The sequence below is a fragment of the Thermobia domestica genome, chromosome 11 (genome assembly GCF_964235325.1).
Source record: "Thermobia domestica chromosome 11, izTheDome1.hap1.1, whole genome shotgun sequence".
In the NCBI taxonomy this organism is placed as follows: domain Eukaryota; kingdom Metazoa; phylum Arthropoda; class Insecta; order Zygentoma; family Lepismatidae; genus Thermobia; species Thermobia domestica.
The window spans coordinates 35,512,114-35,531,342 of record NC_137464.1 but is presented as its reverse complement, the minus strand read 5'-3'; the positions used below and the strand labels follow the sequence as shown (position 1 = coordinate 35,531,342).

The 19,229-nt window shown below is 33.8% G+C and overlaps 1 protein-coding gene across 1 annotated transcript in view; it reads right to left on the bottom strand.

Moving 5' to 3' along the window:
• Nucleotides 1-11,369: 11,369 nt before the first annotated feature.
• LOC145664036 (PIH1 domain-containing protein 2-like) overlaps nt 11,370-19,229 on the bottom strand; it is a 32,555-nt gene continuing 24,695 nt past the window's right edge. The window contains exon 4 of the mRNA XM_081730356.1: nt 11,370-11,879. Coding sequence (XP_081586482.1) covers nt 11,718-11,879 — 162 coding nt within the window. The 3' untranslated portion in view covers nt 11,370-11,717. The remainder of the gene's footprint in view (nt 11,880-19,229) is intronic.

Here is a 19,229-nt window from a genome sequence, read left to right as displayed (position 1 = left end):
CTCAGGAGATGGTACAGTTGAAACGAGACTCCCTAAATTGAAATGTGTTTTATGCCATATGGCGGAAAGTTTATGGGCCTTTCTTGCCTATTGACTAGATGTGTGCCGTGTGACGAATTAATCTCACATCGAACACTTGTAGCAAAGACTGTTTGAGGTACTTTTTTACTTATTGCATTGCTTATAATTGTACGTAAAATGTAATAAGTACTATGAAGACTTAAAGCCCCGATATTCATTTTGAAACACTCTGCATTTCTCACCAACAGTGTTGGAACTAAGATGTAAAAAGGAGAAAAAAATTTCCTTATAAAGTTATTGTTTACAACAACGATATTATTATTAGTTGAGACTGTAACTACAACAACACGGGTTAATAGTCAAAAAAAAGTAATCAAATGTACACTCGGTGGCCCAGGTGGCCAAAGTGGCACACACGGGTGTGTCTCTTTTTTAATCCGCTCCTGTGTAGACACTAATTAAGATATCGGGAGATTAAGATATTTGCCAAATATGGTTGGACCATAGTATATCGTATTATTTTTTTTCTTCTGGTGTCGAATTTCCTTCTCAAATTTCACCCTAGTCAAAAATTTGAGAATTTTCTAATTTCGAATTTCTTTTACTTCTTTTTTCCCTGTAGCTTCCTTCGTTGTAGAAAGACCTAATTAAGACTTGCCAGGTAGATACCTCGGATGGATACCTAACTGTTGACATCAATTAGACGGGCCTGCGTATAGTGTTGCCACCCTAAATTTCGGCAAAAAATACGGAATTTTTGTTTATAAATCCGTACCTATAAGCCCGAGTGCAAGTCAACCAATCGAACATTTTTCCTAACTTAACAAATGCAAGTACAGATCGTTACAATGGGGTAATTAGGGGTCGCTCGAAAAATTCGTATTTAGGTTCTAACCCTTGATTTTTGTAGCTTTTCCCTACTTTTCTGTTTACCGTAATATATATATATATATATATATATATATATTGGTAATTAGAAGCTTTGTTCCTTAAATATCGCCGTAATACTTGTAGAATATATTAGTGGTGTACCAATGTTTAATTTAAGATAGTTTCCGCCTTCTGATAGCAGCGTTGCCAGCTATAGAAAATTTTCATTCCAGATTTTAGGGGGAAATTTTGGGAAAATTATGTTTTGTCTCTATTATTTCCCTCTTTGTTGGCTTCATTGGAACAAATGTACCAGTATCTGGAAGTCTCGTCTTTGCTCTACACAACGCACTATAGAATGCTTCAATAGGGTAATTAGGAGAAGTACAGTTGAGGTTTACAGTAAACCTTGTTCTCTAATTGGAAAAATAACTGTGATTTTTTTAAAGGTAGAATGAGAGATTTTTTGACATGTTTACTTTATTAGATATCGTCACAATACTTGTAGGATATATTAGAGGGATACCAAAGCTTTTTTTAAGATAGTGTGTGTAATAGCAGTGTTGCCAGCTACAGAAAATTTTTAATTCCAGATTTTAGGGGCAAATTTTGGAAAAAAATCCCTTTTTAGTTTCTATTATTTCCCTTTTGTTGGCTACACTCGAACAAACTTACCAGTGTCTAAAAGCCTCGTCCTTAGCTATACAGCGCACCATAAAAAGTTTCACTAGAATAATATGGGAAAGTACAGTTGAGGTTTATAATAAACCCTATTCTGGAAATGGTGAATTTCTGAGGTAGAATGAGATATTTTTTAAAATTTCATGCTTACTTTGTTAGATATCGACATGATACTTGTAGGATATATTCTTGGAGTACTAAGGTTTATTTTCAGATAGTTTTTGTCTATCTGATGGCAGTTTTTCCAGCCAAAACAATTAATTCCTGATTTTAGGTTAAAAATTCCGAAAATTTCCCTTTTCCCCTATATTATTTCCCTCTTGTTGGCTATATTGAAACAAACGTACCACTACCTGAAAGCTTCCTCTTTGCCCTACAGAACGCACCATAAAGAGTTTCAATAGGATAATTAGAGAAGCTGTAGCCCCGGCACATCTGTTGATTTTTGCTTCTGAGGCGTAAGAAGTGTCAAAATCTTGTGTATGACGACAGAGAATTTTTCTTTCTCTCTTTGAATGGAAGCCAGCGACTTCAGGATTTCACTGTATCTTGTCAAGACACCAAAGAATTTTTTAAGTGACTTGAACCCATATAGCAGCAGTGGTGCTAGATACAAGAAAATTTGAAATTTGGTTAGGGATCTTTTTGTAAATTTTCACCCCTACATTTCCCTCAATAATTTCCCACCCATTGGCAACACTGCAATGCAACTTACACCAAAAAATAGCCAAATCCATTTTCTAAAAAGCAAGGCCTTAACCACATCAATCGAATGAATGTTTTTTGAGCAATAAGTCACTAACTGAGAATGTAGGAAATCGCCAAATATGACCTGGGTCCGAATGGAATAATTACACAATTTTGCTCGTATAGATACAAAGAAACAAACGATTTGTAAGTTACGAGGGCTTCGACTCAAGTTCTGTTGATTATTTCAATAATCTGCAACATAAATCAATAAATAATAGTTGCCAGAAAAAAACAGACATTTGAAAAAAAAACATGAAAAAGAAAGATGTTTTATTGAAAAAAACTTCACAGAAAAAACCGTTTTTTTTTTTTTTTTTTTTACAACACTTGATATGGTATAATCTTCTGGGGAAATTCCCGAAATAGTAATATGTTGTTTGTGATTCAAAAAAAGGCTTTTAAGAACTATAGCAGGGGCCAAAATAAACGACACGTGTACACCAATATTTATGGAAATTACCTTTACTACCCTCATTTCACATATTTCGAATATTGTTAGAAACAAGATTGAGTTATTTAACACACCATCAACCCATAAATATGTCACCAGGCGTAAGGATAAAATCCCCAGAAACAGCATTGCACAAAGTTATACGAAAGAAATCCAATGGTTTAATAAACTTCCTCAATATATTCGAAGGACAGAAGAAGAATAATTCAAGAGGTTAATGAAAACATATATGTTGTAGCACTGCTTTTATTTCGTAAATGAATTTTTAGATGTGTGAATGAATTCGCCTATTGATAGTATTGAAAACATATATTTATTTGTACAGCTTTTACATCGTGAATGTTGCCTGGTAGTTTAATTCAATCGGCATGTATTTATCATTACTATGTATGCTTCATATCTTTGTATCTATGACGAGTCATTCATACGCACGCAATCGTGTAATATGTGATTATAAAGACGAAATAAATGAATGAATAAAAGTTCTCCTTGCACCCTAGTTGTAAATAGACGAAGTTTCCGGAATCGAATTTCATTCGGTGGGCTTAAAACAGTTTCTTTTGCCGTTTGCCAGATCACTGAAAGTATAAGGAATAGAACTTGAACTTATATGTTCTTTTTGCATCCTAGCCGGCGAATAAGACGAGTTTTTTGGGATTTGCATATCCCAAGGAAGGAAGGTTTAAATTGTTTTTGTCCTCCACCAGATTCCCGAAACTATAAGGCTCTACGCCTTGAAATTTTGTATAAATTTTCTCCTTGTACCCTAGGGTAGAAACAAAACGAGGCTTTGGGAATTGCATATCCTATAGGGAGATTGGAGACTTAAAAAGTTTTTTTTTTCTTTCTTTTCTTTCGTTCGCGAGATCTCTGATACTATAATGCATAGAATCTTCAAATTTTGTATAAATATTCTCCTAACATCCTAGTTCCTAAATAAGACAAAGCTGCGGGAACTGTGTACCCTAAGGGTGGACAGAAGTTTACATGATTTTATTTTATTTATTTTTTTTTTTTCTGTTCAGATCTTCGAAATTGTAACGGGAAGAACCTTGGAGTTTTGTGTAAATGTTCTTTCATTCTAGGATCTAGACTAGTCGAGATTTCGCAAAATAGAACTGAAAGACTTTCTAAAAACTATATCACCGAAACTATTGAACGCAGAATCATGAAATTGTCACTACAATACAAGAGAAGGCATCGTCCGTGCCAAAAGGCTGTCACTGCGAGGCATCAACAAAGATGGACTCGCTGACAGTGTATGATGCCTTCCACATGTATAGTAATCTGTAGTCAATCTATTAGAATGAAATTATGATTTCATAATAATGTATTGGTTTGGTTATTGTAGTTAAGAGCGTGCCAAAGTAACCCAATTTCTCGTATCAATAAATTTACTATTCAGTAACTTAAATTTGAATATTTATTCCTATGTGCACAGATGCACAGAAGTGTATATATTATTTATTTATATATAGGTTATAGTATGCTGTACACGACAAAATTAAAATTACGAGTCTTCATTGTGTCTAAGCCTTTAATAATAAATCTAATGTGTAGCGCTAATTTCGTGAAACAACGCAGAACATTTATAAAGCAACAAAAAATAGATACAACTGACTTACACATTGTAAATGGCAGACACTTAAAAAAATCACAAAAGGTTTCATTGTCATCTTCTGTCAACTTTGCAAAATAAGACCTGGAAAACATGTTCTTGTACCCTGTCTCAACGAGTGCGTGCGAGCACTTTCAGATTATGACATTTATTTACCTTGAAACAGAGAGATTACTTATCTGTGACCTGACATGTACGCAACTTAGCCTCGAGAATTTAATTTGTGAACTTCTGTAACTTTTCGTTTCTGCCTATTGCGTAGTATGATGAATAAAAATGGATTTGGTTGTCTCGCCAAGAACTTCATGACAGAATTAAAGGAAAGAAGAGACTCGTGTGCAACCCAAAGAACATATTAAACAATCTATAAGAGCAAGTTTCGACTAAATGCAGATAGCAATAGTTCAAGATATCTCTACATAATGCACTGAAATTGCGTTTTTATATTCATCCATACTATTAGCGCCGGAACAAGTTCAGCACTGAATTTGCCATTATTCGTAAATATGCAGAATAGTTACAGGAATATATGGACTTACCTGTTACAAATATTTTGTCAACTGTTTTCATCTGTGGAAGCACGCGTGTCCGTCAAAAGAATTTCATGAATGTAATGACAAACGTAAGAGACAGAAATTTAAAATTCACAGGGAGAATATTAAACGCAGCTGGACTATTTCATAACACCTTGTTGAATTTCAGTGCTGAAGCACAAAGTCGCAGCAAAGTGACAAAAATAATTCTTACAAGAGATAAGAACATTTGATATACATGGTTACACGGAAGAAAGCACGCCACGAAACCGTCCAAACAAGCTTTATCAATTATTGGGTCTGCAAATTTAACAAAAGATTAGTACATGACGATGAGAAAACTTTCAACGAAACACAAAACATGATTCATATCCAGATAACTATTCAGTTATGAAAGTAAAAGAATCAACCTAATGTTTTCTTTTTTTAATGAGTATGAAATAAAAATGTCCGCTTAGAAAAAAAAAAAAAAAAAAAAAAAACTCATACATAGCAATTAGAATTTTAGAATTATTTCTAGACAACAAGAGACCAAATAGTAGCTGAACGAAATATTTCGAAAAATTGTAAATGGGGTTTCGACGGTAGCTGTGGTTCTAGGTATAAACAGATACGAGCTCAAAGTGGCAGTGGTCATGAAAGTTTATTTATGATATCTATTGTTCCTTTACTATTGGATAATAATAAAATGGAAGATCACACGTGGACACCCATCAACCGTTTTTGCGGGCCTATTTGTTTCCAATGCATTCATGGAAGCAGTTATCCAAGTAGAAAGAGAATACATGAAAAAGCAGAGAAGTAGTAACAATCTGATTTACATTATTCTTCGACACTGTCAATGGTTAGCGGTAATATATGCCTTGCTTTCACTAGATCCGTGAAATGCTGGAAAGGAGGAAGAAAACTTATCGTAGATATCTTTGAGTAGAATGGATATGCCGAAATCTGGTAATGGTATTATTACAAATGACGATACTACTTCTCAAAAGTTCTTCAGGAATCCTACAATAGGTTTAAAATTGACAGAAATAGATCAAGAACTCTCTTTTGAGAACAGTATTGACAACGATTTTATGTAGGGAGAAAATTAATATAAGAGTATTGCAAACTTATTATACGGAAACATTTGAATTATGTGAGACCGCGTCCTCGTATGTGCAACTAATAGTATCAAAATTCTTATTAACAGAGCAGTAGTTGTGCGCGCAGCCATTTTACAAATTGGCAAAGTTTCCAAAGAGAGCATTGTACCATGAAAACCGGAAGTTAGAAAATATAGAGAAGGCTACGAAAAGATTGAAGAAGGGACACCAATTTGAACTTGTACTAGTTTAGCAAATTATAAGTCATTCTTTTATATTATATGCTGTAATTTCTTTAGTTGATTGTGTCAAAATATTTTTGTCCGTTTTTTCCGCTATCCGGACCAATGCGCCACCTTGCTATGCTTCATTACTGAAACAGAAATTGATTTTATAGTATGTCTGAAATACTATTATGAAAAAAGTAAAACTCAAAAAGTTTGAGGCTATCAAGTTCTTTATTTAATGAATATGGCTTTCGTTGTAGAAACTAAATCTTCGCCTTAGATAAGATAATAAAGCATAACGATGTTTTACTCTATTCATACTTTACATCAAACGAGAAGTAACAGAAATAAAATTAATTGATTCTTTCATCATATAAACATGTTATCCTTACAATATGTCTTAGCTTTCCAAGTACAGAGTAACTTTTAAAACTTTCTTTGAAATAAAGTTCTTGTTAATAGAATATACACATATGTTATGTGGTTTATTTTACAAATGAATATATTGTGTGTCTAGATTTGGGCCTGCATGATGATTCAATGATTCATATAAAGACATTTTAAAAGCCATATACATGTCACAACTACTTTGCACTTATCACTGGTTATATTAATCATTTTGAGTGAAAACCATTAAAATATATATCTCTTATATTACACACCACACTACGCTGGAATTTTTCATAAAGAGATACAGAAAAAAAAAAAAATACACGTAATAACAGATAACAAAAGATAATACTGAAAATACAATTTTTAAAATTTATTTTTAACTGTCGTACATAATATATTTATAAAAACTAGCATAGGATTACCAGGCTGTTTAACCACAAACATACTACATGGGTATATAAATTAAAATTTAAGAACAAATACTTCAATTATATTTATAAATGATTTTTATGTTAATATTTTTACATAATACAAAATATATACAAGTTGACTAGATTTTCTATCACCTGGGATCATGTGTTATAATGAAAATAAGTAGATTTAACATATTAATACTGATAAGCTTTAAGATTCAACATACTAAAAAGAACTAAACAAAACACAATGAGAACTAAAACAAAATACAAATAAAGAAAACAACTGTCATGTATTCCATTGCTATTAAAATTGTCTTAAAATGCAAACGTACGTACACACTTATTGTTCGGTAGTTTAATATTATTCTTTTCCAGTCATCTTCCGACAACCTCTCAACTGAAAGAGGAAACATTACCTTTTCATCGTGAAATAGTTTTCAATACTGTCATGGCATTTATAGCTTCTATTGATACGTATTTTGTACTAACATATACATACATAAGTAACAATACATAACTAGAGGTCTGTGTGGATGTATCCGTGGACATCTGCACCAATATATCTTTTCGCGGACATATTTTAAGTTTCTTTGGAGATGGCAGATACTTGTAAAAAGACATTTTCATTATCATTCTTCTGAACACTATTGATCATTAATGTGCTATTAAAATGTATTTACCATTTAGGAGCAATAGCCACCAGAGCATAATTATATGTTCCCTGGAATTTCTTTGCTCTCGAAACCCTACAAAAAATATGAAGTGATAATGAGATTTTATATTAGCTGTATTCGGGAGACTTATTCTTGTTTCTGAAGGATATTATATCTCCATTTGTGTTCTGAACAAAGACGCTCATGTCTTACAGTAATGAGATTGCAGATATTTTGGAAAAGTGATTTGCACTGAAATTAACTGACAGATACGGTATTACCGAGTTGACAATTTTCTTGTCATACAGAGGGCCCAAAAGTAGGTATACAATCCCGTACTGATGAATGCATTGCTTTATATATCATTTCTTATTGTTTTCCACCAAGTGGACTTAGTTTCTTTATCATTGGTTCTTAACGTTGCATTAATTTCCTAATTTGTTTCTGCATGAATTTAATTTCATTTTATTTAACACTGTTGACTTACAATAAGAAGAGATATATTTCACGTTTAGTTTGAATTTTATTAATATCGATCATGTCATAGGATTCTTAAAAATAAGGAGGTAAATCACAACTATCGTAGAATAAACAAGCCATGTTTAATCTCATCATCTGCAGGTACCATATTTTATATCCGCGCAGACCTCTAAAAAATATATTTTAAAAGATAGAAAAAAAAAAATGAAATACTGATAAAAGCGAGATCTTAATATTGAAAAGAATTTCTGTAGTGTTATCTTCTCATTTGATCGTATTATTTCTCTTTTGTTTTTAAGTTAGAACCATATATAAAAGGTGAGCAATCATTAAACATCACACAAACACGACATTCTTTTATCAGGATATTGCAACTGGGCAAAGCTCAGTGATAAAATTTAGTAAAACGAACACTGTTCACCATGCCCTTACTCATATTTTGATTTCATACGCAAACAAGTGTTTTCGGTTCTCATTCCTCTTCAAGACACATGCATACATATAAATATGTTTTATATACAGATTACACTACAGATATTGATACCATAGGGAACGAAAAATGTATGTGTTAATAAGATCTTACACAAGAATGTATCAGGTATTCTGAAACACACTAGAATCAGACTGGAACATTTACTGGGCTTAATTTTTCCTTTGTTCTTATATACATAAAACAATTATATTAACTAAAGGAATACCTCCATGATGCAAAGCAACTGGAACACAATGTACTTACTGCACTCTAATAAAAATTTATTTAACATGGTAAGAAAAATCTGTAACATCTGATAAGTAGTGAAATTTTATGAGGTGATGCACAAATGAATTCAAGAATAGCACCGAATTCCCAAGAGCAGGCCTGAAAATTTCTTACATGTGAAAAGAATTGTACCAATTTTAAAAAGTACTATACAAAAAAATATATATTTGCAGCATTACATCCCGAAAATTAATTACTTAAAAGCATCTACTGGTATTTATTACACATACATTTGTACTAACAAGCTGACTAGACACTAAAAGGAGAAAAATTAAATTATTCCTAAAGTGCTACGAAAAGATTTCGTAATGAACAACAAATGAATTTCTTCGACATTTATGGATCATTAAAATCCACATTACAATGTTCCTGAAAGGACTTTGACCGTGTTTACACTCAGAGAACACAGAAAATAATGATGTTATGCTAAACTGAAACGAAGATAAGCTCTTATGTGCTAACGTGTAAAATTTTTTGGCTTGAAATATTTTTGACTTCTTATGTAAGTGTTAACTCTATTCAAGCAAAAAATAACAGAGAACTTCATACGAAAAAAAAAGGAAAAAAAGTAATAGTATTCCAACTTATGGCTGAAGTAGTGGTACAAACCAATATTAATAAACGTGTGCGTATAAAATAAAAGTTTCATTTTTTCTCAAGTTAGAATTTCCGTATCGAAGCGAGGGTTAAGAAAAGCAGCTGGCCATATTTCTTTAGTAGTAATATTACATAATTTTTCTTTCTTTTTTTCTTCAGAAGAGATTATAAAGCAACTTATGGCAAAGAACAACCCTAGCAGCGATCATTTATAGACCTCTGTATAGGTAGTAAATCTGATAAATGAACAGATTGTGAAGTACATTTAAAAGTGTTAAAGACTTACTCCAGTGCGACTTGAAACGTCTGTACAGGGTGAACGATACTACCGGAAGCCACTTTCAGTTCATTATTGCGAAGTCTTCCCTCCATTTTCTCACTGACTGAAGGAGGAGAAAAATCCATTACTCGTGGGATAGGCGATCTCGATTAAGATTAGAAACTAATAACAAGGACCATTTGTATTATTATTTTAAATAAAAACTCCTTCGATTTAGTGAAACCACTAATTTCCACTCTGATTATAACGAATGAAAACCATCAAGAAACGACCAAAATAAAAACATGAAATAAAGGGAAAGGAGGATCAAATGTACTTATACAGTGAGTATAGATAACAACAGCTTAGTTTAACTTACAAGTTTTTTTTAGTTTTCATAGCAAATGTTGTCCCATCTTGCTTCTTAAACTTCCACACTGCTCCGCACGAAAACACGAAAAAATAAATAAATAAAACAAAATAAAAAGTAGATAGATAAAAAAAAATTACCGTGTTATCTTTTCGAAAATCTAATCATCTAGCACGAATGCGAAAAGCTATACAAAGCCAGAATCGAAATTAGAATCTTTCAATTATGTGGTAAGAAGGTAAACAACTGAAAATTTCAACAGATTACTAAGATGTAGTAGAAATTGTATTGCATAAATAAAAGTCTTTCAAAACAAGAACGACTAAAATATGACTGCAATACTGTGATGAGATGACCGAGCAATTATTAATAAATAAATAAATAAAAACCTGGTAATACGACTCCTAACACTACAGATGAGTCAAAAGCAACTGAAGCGTTAGTTATAAAAATAAACAAACTTAACTATAAACAGAAACGGACGGCAAGACTTGTTGCTTTACAGTACAAGTTTTTAAATAATAAAAGTAATACTACTTTAAAATTGCATTAGTATATGCTTATATGCTCGAGACAAAAACGGGAAAAGAAATATGTCCATGCCTATGTACATAACAACAGATATTTCATTTGCAATCATAAGAAAGATATCTTGTATCACACGCTTCATGATTTCCAGTGATGGAAGAAAAAAAAGTATGGAAATAGGATTGAAATTATTTAACACTGAACTCAATTTTCAGAACTCACTGAATTCCTTATGCGGAACATTCATAGATAATACGCCACAATTACCATCTACTTTATACAGAAAATATAATAAAAGAGTGAAAATAAAATGTTAATACATCAATTTACGTTTTCGTAGATTCACTGGTTAGCTGTAATTAATCAGCCGATGACCTTTCTATTTTCTTTTCTTTTTTCTTAAGTTGTGAAATTATCATTCATATGACATATATAGTTCAAATTTTTCTATTCAATACCCAACAGATTTTTTTTTTTTTTTTACCTATACATTCTTTCACCGTGTAATCAGCAAAACATCTAACCATTGCTACTCTATCTTTCCTACGCATTGTTTTAAAATATTTATTTACACAATCTTTTAATTTCAACATTATACTACGTAATGTTGCCGGCCTTTACCTTACTAACAACAGAAAAGATATATTTTCATTATTTTTTTTTTTTTTAAAAAAAAGATGCTTTTTTAATTTACATAAGGGTGTCGAAAATCCAACATGTGTACCAATGTGAAACTATACAGAATCAAGCACTCAAACGCAGATTCTATCTTTTTTTGTTCATTATTGAAACAAATTTATTCACAGTCTATTTATATCATTGTACAAGAATAAGAAAACTTCGTACTGGAAAAAATAAAAAATACTGTAAAAGAGTTAAACCTCAAAAGCAAAACAAATTTTACCGACCTTTAAAAAAAATACCAAATAAATATTTTATCTTCACACGCCAAATATGCAATAGGAATAAACAGCAGGTACCTGTTCTTAATGCAGTAAAGCCGGAGAGAACACACGAATACATTATTAATTTTCCACTTGCATTTGTAACATATCATGGTCTCTAAGTATTACGGTAAGAATATGTCGTCGCTCACTGAACCTTGCTCTCGCAGTATCGCACTGAACAGGTACTGGTAGCTCTAAATTCAGCCTATAAAGTTCAGCCACTTCCAATTCAATATCATCCTAGGCACAAAAAAAGAAAAAAAGATTTTAATATACTAAAAATAAACTTACAGAAACTAATACTAAAAATTAAAACAAATTACTCCACAGACGACGCTACGACTAACCAAGGGCTTGAGCCAGTCATACACGGTAATGTGTAGTTTGTACAACAGTTCCCATTGAGATCACTGCTTATAAATTCATGTTACTCAATCAACATAAAGCTGTAGCTTCAAATAAATATTATTATTAAATTTTTAAGTGCGGATGGCGTAGATATAGGCTTGTAGTGCGAATGGCTCACATGCCTACTTATTTCATAAATAGTATCAGAGATTTTGATCACCGTTTGGTCATGCTGGGTTAATGCTGCCATTTGGATATCTCGGGCGAAGTGGGTCCCTGACCTGTTCATTCCACGATTAGAAGCGTGACAGTGGGAATGTATAACGACAGCGTGGACAGAATACGAGAATTGTATTGCAGTCGTACCGCTTCACAAGGTGGGCATACCACCACTATCACGGATCTTCATCACCCAAAAACCCCTGCAAGTCGGTGAACGATTTGTCTACCGTACCATATAGCGGTACAATGAAATGGGAGGTGCAATGACCGGCAGCGTAGTGGCAGACCACACACAGTAAGAACACCATAGTCAGTTCAAGCCGTAGCTGTAGGAATTTGGTGAAATCCCGTCAAGACTCAACCAGTGATGTCCAGAGAGATGTCTATTTCGAGATCAACCATGTCATGAGTGCTTAATCAGGACCTGAGGTTCAGAGCCCACAAACAACGTGGAGGTCACTTTCCGATTGATATGTTACACCAGCAGAGAGTGGTGAAAGCTAAACATCTCACGCGTTACAAAGGAAATGGTCACAGGACAATTCTCTTTTTCGACGAAAAGCTATTCAGTTGAGCAGTTTTTTAATGCTCAAAATGACGCATCATCATCCGTGCAACCTGCTGAACATGTTTTTAGGGTGCAAAGGTCCTATCACCCAGCATCAGTCATGGTATGGTGTGGTGTGAGCTTCAACGGTACAACACTGATCCATTTTTGTGAACGAGGAATGAAGACATCGGTTACCGTGTATCAGTGTTGGAGTCCATTATGAAAACTATTAAGCACCACCATGTTCCCCAACCAACAGTGGACCTTCTAACATGATTCTGCCTCCGTGCACAAAGTACGGTGAACACAGTAGTTACGGTCACGGGCCAACGTCCCAAACTTCATTTCCACACCGGACTGGCCTCTAGCAGCCAGGATCTAAACCATCTTGATTACAAACTGGAAAGAGCTTAAATCAGTGGCCTGTAAGGTGAGACCCTAATGAGGATTCTCTGAAGCGTGCTCTGGTCAAGGCAGCCCCCAGTTACCCATCGGCACTGTTCGCAATTTTACTGATGAGTGCTTCGCCAGACCCAGGGCCTGCATCCAGGCCCAAGGTAAATATTTTAAAAACTAATAGGTGTTCTTCATGCTCCATATTTCTAAGTATCATCTCGCAAAAGGATGCCAATGTATCATCAATACTGCGGGTGTTTCATTTCCAAACCTCTGACAGTATTTATGAAATAACCAGGTATAAGCTCTGAATTTGATTCTACTGGATCGGAGTGTGGATGCTGTAAATATACTTCCCGATACTCTTCCTTCACACTTTCACTACAGAACGTAGTAGTAGTGTTGTGGCAGTGGGCACAATGCAAAAAATATAATTTTTTCGAATTTGTTTCTATTTTTATTTCGTTTCAAATTTTAAAAAAATCCCGAAAACCCTCATCTTCCAACAGCGACTTGTCGCTAAAAATTTCACACCTAAGTGGATAATAGATCTTCTAGATACAATAGTTTTAAAAGAAAACCTACAATACAAACACAAACACAAATAGTTTTCAAAAAAGTAATTATAATTATCTGCCGACATTTGATGAAAGGTAACTGCAAAACAGAGATTTCAATCAAAACGCACACACTGATGCCGGCAATTGGCAAGAAAAAAATACATCAACAATTGGCAAGAAAATATAAAAACTGAACCAAGAATGCGAAAACCCAGGAACAAATATCACCGCTGCATAACAATAAAAAATAATGTTTTTTTTTTTCCTTTGCTCCAATTAAGGGGATAATGAATAGTGCCAAAAGATAAATATATAACGTACTAACAATCTAGAGTTGTGATACAACTCAAGGATATTTTATCTGGTTGATTGATTGAGAGTTAATGATGACTCAGCATTGAGGTTATTTGTCCCCGTCACAATCAATACGAACTATGTTTACAAACGAACATTAAAATTAAAGAAACAAAATATAAATAGAAACCGAAAAGAAGATATAACATAATAAATATATAATAACAATAGGAAATATACAGATGGTGATCAGAAAAATGGAAACACCTGTAGTTGGCAACACGTCAGATGTATGGGTTGGCAGTCGTGTCGTGTCGCCCGCAGCGCCAGACCGCTGGTGGTGGTGTGTTAGGTCGGTCTCCATACTACGTTTTTTGTGCTCCGAAGCGTAGTTCAAGAAAGTGTGGAAAAAGTGTGTTTCCGGGTCGTGAAAGGTACCGATCGATCCGGGAAAGTCTCACGAATAAGACAAAGAAAACCGCACCAAAATCGAACAAACGGTTGCGAAGAAAATAAAAAAAAAATACCTAAAAATTCTCCCGTTTATTAACATTGTGGCTGAGAATGTAGGAAGAACAATTCTAAAAAGTAATAAATGCAAGATCAGCATCCGGTGTGAGTGAATGAACAAGAAAATTGAGTGATACAAGAAGCAAAGAAAACTGTAAGTACAGTATTTCCTGCTTGGGAAATAATATTACTTTTAAACTTTTCTTTTCACTATCCTGGACTTAACTTTTCTCTCGAGCATGAAGTGGTATAATATGGGCTTCTAAGCTAAATTTGGGACACTATGGCACCCGGACCGAAAGGACCAGGGATCTGAAACTATGGAAGTGGGTTCTCAACCCCTCTTTCCCTCCCATGTCCTCCCTCTCCTCCTCCCCTTTCTGAACTATATTCGACCGAAAATGGGGTAGGTCTTGACTTTTGACCCCATTTTCGGAAGAATATCGGTGACCCCCCTCCCCAGGAACCTTACCCCTCTCGGATCCCACCGATCGGGAAGGGTGTCCAAAAGTGTCCCTACAGGGTTTTTGTGCAAATCGGCCCATAAACTAAAAACTTTTGCCTATCGGAATAAACTCTAAGTGTAATAGTATTTATAATTTTAGTGTTTTAAACTTAAACGCGTAATACGGAAAAAATGGCGATGTATCGTTCCCCTCCAGGGACGCCAGTTAGAGACCAGTCACCAATAAATCCTACAGTACGTCAAACTAGGATGGAAGAAACAGAACAAAGAAAAATAGCGAGAGAAGAATCCACAACATCCGAACAATCAACTAAGAAAAACACCTTGGAAGATACAGGATTCGACACAATGGGGCAATTGGAACAAGAAATGAATTACATAGAAAATCTCTTAGATTGGAAAAAGATAGGAAGATCCCACCTTGAGAAACTAAAAAAGAGGGCCATAGTATGGGTTAAGGACAGGGCACAGCTTTTAGGACAACTAGACCAAATGGAGAAAATTAATAGTAAACTTCAGGAGAAATATGACAACCTCCAGAAAGAAAAACTAATAACAGAAATGGAAATGATGTCAGGCCAGAAAGGTAGCCGCATTGAAGAGAAAAAACAAATGGAAGAGTTACGGCAAATAAACGTGAAATTAGAAAAGGAAATAGAGGAGCTAAAAGAGGAAAAAGCAGAAATTAAGAATGACAGAGACAGGCAGTACAAAAGACTGGAAACAGAAATTCAAGAACTCACAGAAAACAGAAATGAACTAAAAAAGCAACTACAAGAAAAAACAAGGAAGTTAAATAAATTAGAAGATGAACATAAATACCTAACAAAAAAACTTGAAGAAAAAAAAGAAGAACTAATAAATACACAACAAGCTTTTGGACGAGCAGAGATATTATGGGAACAACAAAGAAACATATATAGGGATAAAATCGAAGAATTAACAGACAAACAGAAGACCGACACAGACATAGTTATACATGAAATACAAACGCTAACCAAAAAGATTGAAGAAAGGCATGAAAGAACAGAAAAAACGGAAACCGACGACAAACAACAACTATGGACTGACGTAATTAAAAAAAGAAAACCTACTGAAAAAGAACTGAAGATACAGGAAATGCAAGCAAAAACAAAACCGGCATTGATAATAAAACCGAATCAAGGAGAGACATCAAAGCAAACAGCGGAAAGATTAACAGGAATTATTGATCCACGAAAAGAGAAATTAAAGATAACTGGTTTAAGAACTACCAGAGATATGGTAGTACTTGAAACCGCAACGAAAGAAGACATTAGGAAAATAATGGCTAAAGAAGAAATAAGGAAAAACTTCAAGTGCGAAGAAACTAAGAAGAAAAACCCGCTGATGATCATATATGGGGTACCGTCTGAATTAAAGGATGAAGAACTACTCCAAGCTTTTATCGAACAAAATTTCGATGAAAACGAGATGGAAGAAGCCAAAAAGAGTAAAGCAAGGTTTCGAGCAGGAAAGAAACAAGAGAAACGATGCCACTTGGTGATAGAAGTTGAACCGAAGATAAGGAAACTGTTAGTGGAAAAAGAAAAGTCTACATCGATTATGAGGCACATAGAATAAAAGATTTCCTGGTCGTTCCTCAATGTTTTATTTGCCAAGAATTCGGTCACGTTACGAAATATTGCGACAATAAGGAAAAAGTGAGATGCAGATATTGTGGCTCATTGCAACATAAAAGCGACGAATGTGAAGACAAAGGAAAAAAGATATGTATACCATGTAAACTAAGACACAAAGTATGTCAAAACCCACAAACGGAAGAATGTGTCTCATACAAAGTAGCCAGAGAAAGGATAATTTCTAAAATAAACTATGGAGAGTAAAAAGAAAGAATTAGTAAATACAAAGAGAAAAAGCCCAAGTAAGAAACGTAGGGACAAACAAAGATTGGAAAATTTTCTAGAAAGAAAAAGACAACTACTTAAAGAAAAGAGAGATAAAGAAACACAAACATATGATACAAAAGAAAATGAAAAATTGAAAATAAAAACTGAAGAAAACGAAATGGGGAAGTTAACAAAAAACGACAAGGAAAAAGGAGAACTAGAAACACTTCTAGAAAATAGAAAAAAGAACAGGAAAAAGAAATTTAACGAAGAGAATTATAAATGTATGCAACAGACCCCGAACATTAATGAATCATTTGTCCACGGTGAAGAAAAATATCTTTTCCCAATTCAAGAAGAACATATACAACAAATCCAAGATCCGGAAGTTTCAAGTACAGAAAATACTCCAGTAAAACCAATAAATGAAGAAATCTTAATAAATAATGTACAATTATACGAAAATATAAACCATATGTATAGGCTAGCAAAATTGGAAGAAAAACAAATCCTAATGACTGCACTAAGACAGATAGTAAGAGATATTCATATAAATGGAAGAACTATAACATTTCCAACTTTGGAGGAAGCCGATAGAATTGAACTACGAATTTATGATCTCCCAGCAAACGGATGGGAGTTACTTGATCTAGTGGATGAGGTTTTTGAGAGACGAGGGATATACTGGACGCTAGAAAATGTTTACAAACAACTGGTGCGTGCGCATGGTAGAGTATACTTCGACCCAACGAAATCAGGAACGGATGCCTACATATATACGAGATATGGATAAAAATCAGACGTATTTGAAAATTATGCAAAATAACGCACAAGGAAGTAAAATAGCCACAATGGAACTTAGAAGACTAATAGAAATTCAAAAGATTGATATCGTAGCAATACAAGAACCATATTTACTAAAAGGGAAATTAACAACCTTTCCAGCAAGCTCAAAAATAATGTACGGAGGACAGGAATCTAAAACAGTTATAGTTTTCATGAATAGAGAAATTGAAGTACTTAAATTAACCCAATATAGTAACAACTGGATAACAACAGCTGAAGTTAAGTGTGAAAACATGAAATTCTGGCTAATAAATGCGTATTTCCAATACAGCTTAGAAACACGTGACTTCATAGACAAAATTCAAGAGATAATATGGCAGAGGAATAATACGGAAATATTAATCCTTGCCGATACAAATGCAAAATCAATCTTATGGGGTGCCCCGGAAACAGATGATAGAGGAGAAATAGTTGAAGATTTTGTAATGCAAAACGGACTTGTAATCTCAAACATAGGAAACAGACCAACTTTTGTAGGGAATAGAGGCAGCTCTCATATTGATGTGACATGCGGAACATTTGAAATAACAAGTAGGATTGAAAATTGGCAGATTGGAGATAAACTCACTCTCAGCGACCACGAAATAATACTATTTGATATGAAAATTGAAAAAAATGGATAAGAACAAAACAAATTTAATATAGCTAAGACAAATTGGATTACTTTCAAGAACAAATTAAATCTACCCCAAATAAATGAAGATGAAAACTTAACCGAAATAATCAACGAAATTGAACAAGCAACAAAAAAAGCTTTAAAAGAGGCTACTCCGGAAAGTCAAGAAAGAAGAGTATATGAAGACTTTTGGACACCGAAACTACAAAGATTAAAAAGACTTGCAACGTCAGCCCGGAAAAGTTATCAAGCAACTTACAACCCAATACTAAAGGAAAGAAGATTAGAAAAATATAGAAACGCAAAGAATAAATATAAGGAAGCAATATTAGAGGCTAAGAAAAGAAGTTGGGATCTTTACCTAAAGAAAAATATTGAAATAGATCCATGGGGTGTTCCATACAAACTCATAACACAAAAAATAAACCCATTAGTATTAAATACAGTCAAGAAATTAGATGGATCATACACCTCAAACAGAGAAGAAACTCTAAAAGTTTTAGCGGACAAATTTTTTCCCAGAGATGAAAACAATAACGACACAGAAAGAAACACAGTGCTAAGAAACAAAATGGGTGAACAGCATACAGGAACTGTACCAGAATCGGACAAAGTTACTAACGAAGAAATAGAAAAGATCTTTAGAAAACTTAAAAACAAGAAATCTCCGGGTGTAGATGGCATCAAAAACGAAATATACAAGAAGACTAAAGATTTATGGGTCCCCTACCTAACGAAGCTTTTCAACCTACTAATAAAGAAACAAGAAATTCCAGAGCCGTGGAAAGCATCAAAATTAATTATTCTCTCAAAGGGACCAGAAAAGGATCCATCCGAAGTAAACTCATATAGACCTATATGCTTATTAAAAAACATATTAAAAATATTTGAGAGAATAATATTAAACAGAATTC